At 37.9% G+C, this 12,714-nt stretch overlaps 1 protein-coding gene across 1 annotated transcript; it reads right to left on the reverse strand.

The window, feature by feature from the left end:
• Positions 1-192: 192 nt before the first annotated feature.
• Positions 193-11,912, reverse strand: EDM2 (ENHANCED DOWNY MILDEW 2). The gene is made up of 19 exons (XM_011097176.3): positions 11,681-11,912; positions 10,645-11,142; positions 10,475-10,571; positions 10,030-10,083; positions 9,727-9,911; positions 8,226-8,322; positions 8,005-8,109; positions 7,103-7,350; positions 6,924-7,019; positions 6,331-6,840; positions 6,017-6,161; positions 5,849-5,950; positions 4,878-4,970; positions 4,208-4,249; positions 3,144-3,254; positions 2,076-2,147; positions 1,882-2,000; positions 1,719-1,782; positions 193-1,613 (listed from the first exon to the last, which is right to left on the reverse strand). Exons 2-19 carry the CDS (start codon positions 11,052-11,054, stop codon positions 522-524), a joined length of 3,642 nt encoding a protein of 1,213 aa, XP_011095478.1. The 5' UTR covers positions 11,055-11,142; positions 11,681-11,912; the 3' UTR covers positions 193-521.
• Between the last annotated feature and the right edge of the window lie 802 nt (positions 11,913-12,714).

The following is a 12,714-nucleotide window of genomic DNA, read 5'->3' on the forward strand; positions in this document are numbered from 1 at the left end:
TGCCAAAGAAAGTAAATTAATTCTCCAAAGACTTTGTTTGAAGCTGCATCTCATAGGTTGGTGGTCATTTCAAGTTCATTGGCAACTTCTCTAACTTAGTTCTGTTGAACTAGGCTTAGGATTGTTATACTATGTTAAATGAAAATTCTCAAATTTCAAACGAGGAGATTCAGTTAGGCAGGTGGAGGCAGCTGAAGAAAATAGGAGCAACAAGAGCAAGGCACTCAGAAAAATTACCCTGCTACATACCCCTTGCAATTTCAGGCTTCATACCATCAATTTTATGATAACGCACTGCAAGCACAAGGACACCCAAGGTTTTCACTGGTCTACTGCAATGAATACAAGCAAAATGAAGCCTATCTAAGTATCAAAATAGAAAAAAATGAGCTTATCTAAAACTACCAATGTTAAATATTAACAAAAGAGAGCTGCCTTGAAGTTGAAATGTCGCGTTCTTGGACTAAAGGAATATACATCTCAAGAGGAGGACCGCATGCAACTATGGCCCCCTTCCAGATCTACTCATTAAGCCATCCTGAAGAGTTCTGCTGAGAGAAGGGGCGGTATGGACCTGGAGCAAAACCTAAAGGGCCAAGTCGGAATGGGGGTGTTGGAGCGGGAGGATGATAACTACCACTTGCGTCCCGCATAAGTGGGCCAGGAACCGTGTTGCTCATTCGTGCGTGGTTTAGCTCATCCAAACGAGGAGCATATCGCTGCATTGCAGATGTATTCATCCCACCATGAGTGGAGTCTGCAGCGGGATTAAGTCGTCCATATGGGGATGGAAACCCAGGTCCAGGATAGGACGGACCAACAGTTCGCTGACCAAAAGAACTCAGTTCCTCACTTCTTATCCACCGGTCACTCGCCCTAAAACCGTAGTCATGGATAGGGCTTGGAAGATGTGTATGCCTGCCTATCATACTTGGACGTGTTTCAGCAACGTTCAAGTTGTGCCACTCCTGATTCCCATTATATCCAGTTTCAGAGTATGGCCTATATCTAGAGAAGTTCCTTTGGTCGTACCGCTGAAAGTCATTCCCCCCAGAGTGAACTTGCAATGGAGTTTCGAGATGTTTGGGTGAATATGTTTCCAGTGACCTACGACCAGGCACATTTGGTGACGGATTGCAGGAGATAGGGCGCCTTTTAGACTTGTCTTCCAGAAACATATTATCTGATTTTCTTTTCTTTTTTCGTTTGCCACCAAACTTCTTTGAATTTTCTTCAGAATGATTCTTCCCCAGGGTGCAATTCTTATCCCATTCAGGGCCACTGCTGTCATGTGGCAAACCTTCTTGGTGACTTTTAGTCACTGTGCCGTTTTGTTCCCCATTTTCAGATTTATCTTGGTGTACATCTTCGCCTTTGTCAACAATCAGTTCATCACGAATATGACATTCCTGCAAAGGCTCAGGGACATGCATCTCATCATGACTTTCCTCTGCTCGATCCTTCTTTTGCGCCCCAGACAGGTGCTGTTCAGCGATAGCCTTGTGTTTGGGCGTCCAATCTGGACAGCTCCAGAGATAAAGTACAGGTGCATTCACGTTCCAGTCCTCGATTTGTTTGTCATTTACATCAACAGATCCAGGTAGATAAAATGCCTAATAGGTAGAAACCGTGCTAGAGCATTAGCATTTAGCATTCACACACTAGGAAAGCCGGAGATATGTTCAGAGCAAATACAGCACAATCATGAAAAAACTTACCTTGCCAACAAACATCTGATCATCCTCCCAGATCAGATCATACGGAGATCCCTTTTCATCTAACCTGATCAAGAAAAAGAAATCAAAATTAAAGCCTCTCAATTTTATTTGCATTTGCACATTTTTCTATTATATCAACATAGTGAAAAGTTGAAAGCGATACCGCTGTGTCTCCCTTGGAACAATAAGGATTAGAAGTTTTGGTCTGAATTCAAGAGCTTTATTGATGAATTTGTTGGCAAGGGCCGCATTAACACCAAAAGGTGGGTTCAGCCCGATAATCTAACCAGAAAGCAATCAGTTATAACAATCTGATGGACATGGAATTCTGAGCACAGAAAGAGGTATTATTCTCACCAATTGCGACCCATCTGGCAACTCATCTCGTTTTACTCCCATCCAGTCTCTTCGTTCAAAACTAAAATCATTCTGTAAAACAGACAAACACGAAAGTAAATCCAAACATGCAGATGCAATAAAGACTAGCAAATAGAACCACCAAACTTTAAATTTTCAGTTGCTGGAAAAAAAATGCATCTGCAAACTTGCACAATGAGACAGTTTAACCCCGATGCAACATAATCCAAGCAATTCCAGTCGGAACCCTACGAAGATCTCACAATTCCCAGGACAACTCGATTTTAAAGAACAAGTTATTGTTAATTTACAAATGTGCACCATATAATGGAGCCTAAGTTAACACGTATGTCATGAATAACAGAATAAAAAACATAATATGGAGTGTTCCCATACAGAAATAAGATAACTCATTGATTTAGAAGATATTTATAAGTCAAAAGAAGTTCCCCGCTTCATATATTATTGGGCTAGAAAAATGAAGCCATCCAAATGTCAGGCAACAGAGTATAAATAAAGCAATGTTTTATCATAGCCAGAGATGATTGATCAACAATCAACAGCTAAACAAGGATGAGCACGTTAATCCAAAACCACCATCTCTGCTATAGAATCACTTTTCAAAACCATCACCACCAATCTCCATCCAAAGTGGCCACTATCCAGAAAAGAGGAAATATGAAACAAGATATGTTCTCCACTGGCATTCAGAAACCCGTTAGCCATGCAGGCAAATCTATATGTTGAGCAGTACATTACTCAGGGGAACGAATGGTGGACCTGTAGTCACTGTAAATTGTTGCATTTCAGGGGTAAACGATGTTCAGAATGCGAGAAAAGGGGAAAACAACTAAGAGAACCACGGGTCTCCATGCAGAGAACTGAATCCAAGAATTGTTTTTGCCTCTACAGAATTGCCCCCAGGGCTCGAGCCACAGCAAAGGGAGTGATAGGTTAAAGCCATAGCAAAAGATGCCAGGAAAAGATCGTATTCCGCACCATGCCCATAAAAGAACATCCAGGAGGATGTCCCGCCACAACTTAAAAATTTGGTCACAATAGTTTCACCTTTGGCCGAAAGGTGTCAAAGTTTTTGAATGAGCATCTCTTTCCCATCTCGTCCAGCTTTTCTTTCATGAGGCAGCTAAAATCATTCGAACCGCAAGCAAAATCAACTAGCTGTTCAAAGAAACAACAAATATCAAGAAGCTAAAAAGATTAATACATAAAAATCAACAGAAAAGATTAATAAATAAAAATTCTCTAGTAGCTATTCAGGGAAAATTGCAGTTTTTGGCGGGTGGCGTTTTGGGTCCTATTCGAATTTGTCTTTGCAATTGGGTCCTGTGGTTTTTCAAAATTTGCGAATTGAGGACAATCCCGGCCAATTTCTCTGGGCAAATCACATATGATGTGCACATGACCTGCTAATTCGGGATTTCCAGCCAATTTATGAATTTCCGGCCAGAATTGTCCTCAAATGACCAATTTTTTAGTTGCAAGACCAAAGTGCTAAAATTGATTTCAAAAGAACCAAAATTGCCACACCCTACACTTACAAATTAAAATTGCAATCTTCCCGTAAAGATTGATGTCAGCTGTAGGGTTGTAAAATTTTTAACAAAAAGGAAAAGCTACCAAATTTATGTCCTTAATCACAAGATGTAATTTAAGTTACGAAATCTCCCCATGCCCTCTCTATCGCACCCCTCCCCCCATCTTCTCGGCATGCATATGGACTTGAGAACAATACCTTGCTCTACTGGCGACCACAGATTTCAAGACTGGTGGCAGTAAACTGAAAAATGAGATAAGGGAAAAAAAAGGAGGAAATAGGAAACTGAAGGCAGCAAAGGTGTGCTAGGGCAAACCAGAAATGGTAGAAGTTGCTATGCCATAAGACTGGTCATGAAAAGATTAGAAGAAACATGTGTTGCTCTTCAATCAGACTATGGTAGTTAGAGGTTCAGGTCATGTTAATATACTTAATGGTCACGTAATGGAGGATTTTTTTTTAACTTCTGTTTCCTTTTTTTTTCTGTTTGGGCGGGAGTGGGGATGAAGGATGGGGGAGACGCATGGAGGCACAGAATATAGTCCTTCTAATGATAAACCAAAAGAAAGTGTATTACCATGTCACCATCTTGAATGTACCAATGGAGCACATCAACTACCTGCATCGGGAATCACACCATCAACACACAAAGAAAGTAAAACAGGTCAATGGCCAACATGACAGGCTAATAAATATAAAAACAATGCCACCAGGTTCTATGTTGGAACAGTGGGCTAAATATGTCTGGTTCTCCACCTATCCAATGAAAGATGTCTATTCTTTTAGTTTATTTGTCCCAATAAGTTTGACATGGACAATAGACAACAAAGATAAATCAAACTAAATCCTGCGACAAATTTTGGAGGGTCGATTTATTTGTTCCCTTTCCAACAATATTTTCCATCATAAGCCATTTTGAGAAAGGACAATTCGGGAAGAAATTGTTATAAACTTTGTTAAATCCTAACAGACGTGAAATGGGATATCTTCTGTGGCATGGAGAGAGTATTTTTGCATACTGAAGTACATTGCTACTTTAATATATATGTGTGTGTGTGTGTGTGTATATATGTGTGTGTGTGTGTGTGTGCACAAGAGATACAGAATAATAACCAACATAAACTGAATACAAGAGAAATAAGCATTTTCTGTCCCAAATTTTAGACAACAATTTCTCTTAAAATCAATAAACAATAATTCCTTAAATCTATCTCCTAATCAAGAATCGCCAGAAAACATTAACCAACCTCTTTCAGTTTATCCATTTTCGTGAAATGGCGACCAAAGGATGTGTAGCGCAATCCATATAGAAATGGAGCAAGATATACTTTCAGCTTCTCCTGCAGAAACAGAACAGCTCAGCACTAGAACTCAGGCCTCAAGACTAAGAAAATTCACTGTCTCCAGAGGGCACATGGGACACTCAGAAAATTCAAAACATATTCCTATTCGTTAGTGCTTCCACAATGGGAACTTTGAGTTCACAGCATACCATTATTCTAAAATTGATTTTAGCTAAAGCAACATGCTTGGATGAATATGGTGCCAAAGGAGATTTTAATTAGCCGAATCTCTTTCTGAAATCAACTCTCTCAATTCTTCCTTCAGTTAAGTTTGAGTACAAGCTTACACTTCATTGTGCATCATATGTAGGCAACTTAGAGCAGCTAGTTTAATGGCACCAGTTTGTTCCTCTTCAAGCTATTGTATGGGAATGTACCTGAGGATGTTGACTGTACAACAGGTCAGAGTCTCCAAGACTCCAACAAGAACTGCAGGTATCACCCCACCTCTCTAAGATGGCCTTTCACTTAGTTATCCTTTGTACTATCACTTCCCTCAGAAGTTTCCGGAGCGTCCAAAGTATACTTGAACATTGAAATGTGTCAATAATTTATTCCTCATATATTACATCAGTTGCTTTCCTTGGTGAAATCAGGCCCACTCTCCATCTTTCAAGAGCAACAGGTAGCATATTCTGATTCACTTCCTAAGACGGCATTTTCTTGCTAACAATCCATTCTTGCAGCAAGCATGGTGGTGTGAGATGATAAGAAAACAAATAACACAATGCTTCACTGGAGATGTTTAATTTTGCAGACATCACACAGAAAACTGTCCATAACTAACGAACATGCAAAACCTTAAAATATAGGGAAGGGGCACAGACGTGAAAGAAAATAGACAATTCAGTTAGCTTTCTACATCAGACACTTACTTTCCATCTCAACAACTGGACAAGTAGATCATTGCCACAGACTGCTTTGGCATCCTGAACACTGCCACCTTCATCCAATTTTTTCAGTGCCGCACGAACAGCCTGCAGTTAGAAGATAATTAACTTCCATTAAGATTAAATGATCTGCAGAAAACATTGATCACATACCTGAACAGCACCCTCCACTTTCCCCATTGTAATATTGTCTGCAGAAAATTTTGAATATTGAGAATGTGTAGATGGTGGTTTATGCCTTCTTTTAACTTCATTGAGTGTTATTGAGGATGAAGCATCTCTCATCAAAGTCAATATTCTGAATTACAATGAAAAATAAAACAGGGAGGTTAGAGTAATAAAACTTCTAGCACTCACATATCTAAATCTGGTAAAGAGTGGAGTTCTAATAATTTTATGTCCTTGTAAATAGAGGTGCAGTCTAGGGGTTCGGAGAACAGAGGATAAAACACATTAGGAGTTCACACCTTTTTCTGGTATCAGCATCAAGAGTCAAAGTATCATTTACAGTTTTTGCTACAGGCTTGGCCTTCTGCGTTCTCTCAGGTTTACTAAGAACATTTACCCCCCTGCTAGATTTCCCTGGTCCTGAATCCAGGCCACAAAAGGTGGCATATAACCTATGGCCTAAAGATATCTCCCCTTCATCAGTTGCAGATTCTTTTGACTTCTCAAGATCATTTCTGTTTGAATCCACTTTCTGCTTTTTGGAATACTCCTGAGCAGGCAATTTCTCCACTCTTTTTCTTGAGAGATCACCTTGCTTTGCGCTTGAAGACACCTTGTCAAACACTTTTGGTGGTTTTACGGAAACTCGTTTCCCCACATTACTTTCCAAAGCTGAAGTTCTTTCCTTCGACAGATCCTTCTTTTTGCTAGATTCAAATGGTAGCTTTTTCAGTTTCTTTTGCTGAGGACCTGGAAATTTTATATGGTCCCTAACAGGGGTGGCAAAATCCGGGTCGATCTCATGTTCTCTGACAAGAAAGATAAAATTAGGTAAAACGAATACCATGCTCGATCAAATAAAACCAAACTAAAAAAAAAATCAAGGACCCACAAACAGTAGATCAAAATACGGTTGGGAATCAGTCCGTCCCAAGCTCTTTGTATGATTTCTCCTGCCTCGTCCAAATCCTTTTCACCTGGAATATCACTGCCAATATATTCGGAGCTCTTAGCTAAGAAAACAACTTTGAAGCTAAACCCAGATGAACAGGCAAAGAGAACTCAGATCACCTTGGCAGACATTTTCTATGGTATGCCCTTGGACAACGACGACAAACAGCAAATTGCAACTCCGGATTTGACCTCACTTCCAATTCGTTACAGACATAACATTTATGAGCAGGGCAGGCAAACTGTTCCCCAGCAGCAATCCTTTGCTCGTGGTCTTCTGCAGCAGCTCTATTGCCAGGATGGAGAAGTTTAGCCACACAGTGAGGATGATAGAAGTGTCCACAGGCTCCATTAACACAACAAAAGACCTGCAGATAACACGCCAAATCCGATAACATGTCAAAGAGACATGGTAAACAGAATCAAGAATAACAGAAGAAAGATTGTTTTGCAAGTGAACCCACCAGCAAATTGAAGATAAAAAGTGGATTCATAATTGGACTTGAAACATACTAATTGATACGAGAATGCCGACGGAAGAATAAACACCTAAAACTGCGGGGAAGGGGGGGGTAATTCAAGCCATAAATGCACGCCTCGTTTCACTAACGTGCCCTGATACTGAAAGTGCACCTTCATGATAGCCAAAACTAATCACAGAAAACACCACGTAGTTCTTGAACATAAGAATCTAAAAGGCATAAGTCGAAAAAGTATGAAGGGAAAATGAAATGATTTGACGGTATAACAGATGGCATACATCAAGTAGCACATTTAAAATCTGCGTCAGAAGAAAAAATGAGCGAATAAATCTCAAAAAACGAAAATGAAATAAAAGCAACCAACAGGGGCTTCACCTATTGCTTCATCATGGTTCAAATATTAAAGAACTAGTCAGTAAAGGGAATTTGCTCTTTAGTGCATCTGACAAGAAAAAAGCCTTTCTCACAAGAATGACTGAACTCCAACATTGTGGAGCACCTTGTGAAAAGATGATAGTGAACTTCTGATCGATCACATACCTCAGCACCAGATGATTCATCAGAAGATCCTAATTCCCCACAAGCAAAGCACTGGTGCTTCTTATACTCACAATTCTTACAATAAAAAGGAACATTTTTAATCGCCTGCATTTAAAATCACAAACGCCATTAGAGTTTGCCACATGGAAGCAAAAACCCCAAGGGAAATAATTCTTATAAGAAATTTGGAGGAGAAGAGAGAAAGTAGCAAGAAAGCATACTTCTAATTCTGCATCAGTGAAGCCCAGAGATTCACAGTTAGATTCCTCACCATCTTCAACAGTTGCATGGAATGACCTCATGCACTTGCCTTCGCATCTAATTTGATCACGGGACACATTTTTCATAGAAAAGAAAGAGTTGCATTAACTAATTAGACAATCTGCCTTAATGTTGATAATATATACACACAAATATATATGGCAAATATGCAAAAGGTCGTAACATACAGATGAATATGAATAAGGCGCATCTACATGCACAGTTATGATAGTTATGATATGCAACGAGGGCGCATACACGAAACTGTAACACTGTTAAAATTGATAAAAACGACAACAAAATCAATCATGCACTTAAGAACTACTGAACATAACAGTGTCCTGAAAAATGCATAAATGCCTAAAAGACTCTTAACACCCCACGCCATAGAACTCTTTCAGTAGTCAATTTTCCTTCATGTCCCCTTTGCAATACAATTGGCAATTCTATTTAACAATTGAAGGCCAGATGAAAACCCAGAAGTATCAGTTTCTACATTCATCCTCCAAAAAAGAGACAGAAAACGTAGTGATATTAACCATTCTGATGCTTAACCCCTAACCATAGATGAGGCCCCAAACACAACACTGCATAATTTGGTGAAAGATAATTGTACAAATGAAGAAAACATGAAATAAAACACAAAACATTAAACACCATTAGGAGAAAGATGCATATGTTCATGCACGGAAAGACATACAACAGAAACAACACTGCTGGTCCTGATCTAGAAGTCGTTTAGTGATTATGTGGAGCAGACAAACATGAGCAATCTGCATAAAAACTCAACACCTAAACTTTCCAGACATAAAAAGCTACAGTTGAAATGACCATTGGGCCCCAACCTAGTGACGATTTTGTATTTTTCTGAATTTTAAATAAAACATAGAAAGAACGACCAATTTCATGTTTATATGAAATCCAAAAATGATTTGGTCAGACATTAAAAATGCGCATTCTTGTTTCTATAATGAAATTTGAGTACATACAGTCATCGACCCATTTAATTTTCACCTTTGCTATTTTTCTCCAATTTTAAGTATCAGAATCCTATCATAGAAACAGGACTTGTCAATCATAGCGTGTCTCTTCCTCAAACCATGCTCTTAAAAATAAAATGCAACTCACTAAGATATACCAGTATTCCATAATTATATTCTTCCCCAGATCACCATTTAAATCAAGTTATCTCACTTGCAGATCCATTTTGAAATTTGCTGCTGTTTTTCATTCTTAATCTTCTTAATGAAATCTATGCATATTCCCTTTCTTCAGCTATATAAATAATGAACACTGATCTCATAATAAAAATGACATACAAATAAGAACAGGTCAAGCATGGATAGGCATGAGATTTGTTTTAAAGCTAGTGGAGCGTGCATGATACTATTACACAATAAACCAAGATAAGTATTAGCAACTGGAATGCTTAGATCTAAAATTAAAGTCAAGATAACATACATATATATATGACCACCATTGTCACAAATTGCACAGACTGAGTCGAAACAATCATCCTCATCAGACTCATCATCTCCATTCTCATCCTCTCCATCCTCATCATCTGCATTCTCATCAATCGTGTCAGACTCCTCCTGGTCTTCATTTCCATTAACATCCTCAACAATAAAAGGAGGCTTTACATCCTGGCAGCAGCACATTTACATAATTAAGTAATTTACGAATCATGTTGTCAGGCTTATTTTATATGTTTTTAGTGAATCTGCATGTGAGTGAGTGAGAGAGAGAGAGAGAGAGAGCAACCTCGTTAGAAAATTTCCTCTTCCTGAGCTTTTCCTCGAGAAATGTATTCAAAATCTGTTTAAAGGAGGGGGGTATGGAATTGTTAGGGGAGATAAAATTAACAAATACATGGAAGTTAATCAGGAGTCCAGTCAACCTCATGCTCCAGAGTAGCATCAGCTCAGAAAATGGACAATTAAATTGTATCATCCTATTTAATGTATTCCAGGCTAAATATTAGCATGTAAATTGACAAAGACAAAGATTGAGATGGGACAACAAAATAAGAATTTTGGGAGAATTAATGACCTTTACCTGAATACCTAGAAGTTAACTGTACCCTATCAACTCCTCATTATAATTCACATAGTTAAGATGGAATGTATGCAGAATGATATCACAAAAACTAACATCATTGCAAAAGTTCTGATTTACTAACATAATCCAACAAGGACAGACTACGAACCTTGGAGTTCGCTAATGCTTCATCCCTCTTAACAGCTTCATTAATTAAACACTTGTGATTTACTAGATCATCCTCCGAAGGCCTTTTCTCGAACATGCTAAAATATTGCACAGAAGTTTGAGAAAAATGAATACACAGAGATATCTAAGATTCCAAAATTCAACATTAACCTGAATGTTTTATTAAGATGGTCCCACAAAGCTTTCTGCGGACGCTGAGGATTCCACTTAACGAAGTGTAAGAAATGCACTGTGATCTGAATTGTTCTAATTATCTCGTGATAAGCTTTTCTTGGCTTCAGAAGCTTGATCCAGCTACCCTCTACTGATAACACTGATATCTCAGGCTTCTCATGCAAAAGAACAAACTTCCAAGATATAACCTGCTTATAAATTTTCCGAAGCCCATTATCCGTTTTTCCACATAAGAAAATCTGTTGTAGCTGTCCATCATGAGTCTCGCCTTTATTCCACACCACAGGCAACTCGGTGAAGGGAACCGACTCGTCATCACCAGAGATAAATTCATACTCTGATACATTGTTTACAACTGTTTCACCTTCATCATCTGATGACGCCATCTCTTCCTTTAGTTCCCTTGATCAATATCACTTTTTTCACAACCCTCGCATATTGTTACGAGTTGCAACTAATAGCAAGATCTCAGAACTGTAGCAAGCAAATGGAAACATAATCGACATTGCATGTCAGTACAACCTGGTAATCTCAACTATTACCTACTTCCCTACAGTGTAAAGAAATTCATTATGGTATATAAACTCTTGAAGCAAACTCCTAAAATAATTTTACTTTCTTCCTTCAAGAACAAAAAATCAAAGAATACAAAAGGAAAGAAAGAAAAAGGAATTACTAGCAAGAATCGATACCCCTAAATTGCATACGTCTAGGGGCGATAAAGACGATTCTGCATAAAATAAACGAGACAAAACATTCAAAATTATCCTTTCATCCATTCAGATCAGTGAACCATAATTCTCCGGAAAACCAAACACAACTATACACGGCAATCCACAAAAACAAACTCCAACAATATTCGCCACTCCAAGGCACCGCTACTAGTTATGGACGCCGACACACACAAACACCATCAAAATAAATTAATATATAAAAATTAGGGTTTAAACAAAAACATTGATAACTCAGCAGTAAGTTAATGACCTTATACCATTATACAGCCATCAATTACCTTATTACCATTAAACATCCACCGAAAGATGTACCATGAAACTCAAACGAAATCGAATAATAAGCGAATAACCCTAGTTTCTCGGGATAGCCGTCGGCGCCCACAATTTGCCTCTGTTCCCGGTGGGAGGATAAGCGCGCGTGATTCGTTTGAGCCCAAAACTAAAACTTGGAATCCGATTTGGTGCAGTATACTATATTAGAAGGGAGCGGGTACTGGCTGAGAGTACGTGGCCGTTTCTTGCTTGGAAACAAGCAACAATAAAATTAATTTTTTAATTTTTGTATTGAAAAAGTATTAACTATTGTAGCACAAAAATAAATTTTCAATGTCTGCTTAAAAAAAAGAAATTTCGAGTTATAACGCTTCATGTACCAAAGTTTGTAAATAGGTGCAGTATGAGTTAATAATTCACGGGAATTTATTATTTATTAATATATAGTGTTTGGCATATTTGATTAAATAATAGGGGGTGTACTTACAATTATACTGACTTTTATGGAGAATTTGTTGTAATTTATAAAAAATATATAAATAGAGATTTGAAAGAAGAAAAGGACCCACAAAAAGGTTTAATTTATCAATCTCGCCCTTTGGTTTTGGATTTAATAACGTTATTTGTTCCAATTATATTAAAGTATCAACAACAGTAAGTTAGCAATATAATATCACTAGAAACATCAATATTGTTTATAAAAATCACGATAAAAAGTTACGCATATACCAAAAAAAATGGACATCATTGCACAAATTGTCATACTTTTAAACTGCTAATGGTGGTTTCTACAAACGGCAGAGATACTACAACTACAAATATAGCAAACATTATAAATGACTTGTGTAGACAAACTATAGGGATGCTTGCAAGAGTTTTCAAAAAGCGTATTCAGCTTATGGTTTAAAAAAAAAATATACTTTTTAAGTGTTTTGGATGTCACTTCTAAAACTTTTACAAAAAGCATTTTTCAACAAAAAACTAAAAGCACCTTAGAGAGTGCTTATTTGATTTTTTTTTATAAATAAATTTCAACTTA

Source organism: Sesamum indicum, linkage group LG12 (genome assembly GCF_026168435.1).
Source record: "Sesamum indicum cultivar Baizhima isolate 11 linkage group LG12, ASM2616843v1, whole genome shotgun sequence".
In the NCBI taxonomy this organism is placed as follows: domain Eukaryota; kingdom Viridiplantae; phylum Streptophyta; class Magnoliopsida; order Lamiales; family Pedaliaceae; genus Sesamum; species Sesamum indicum.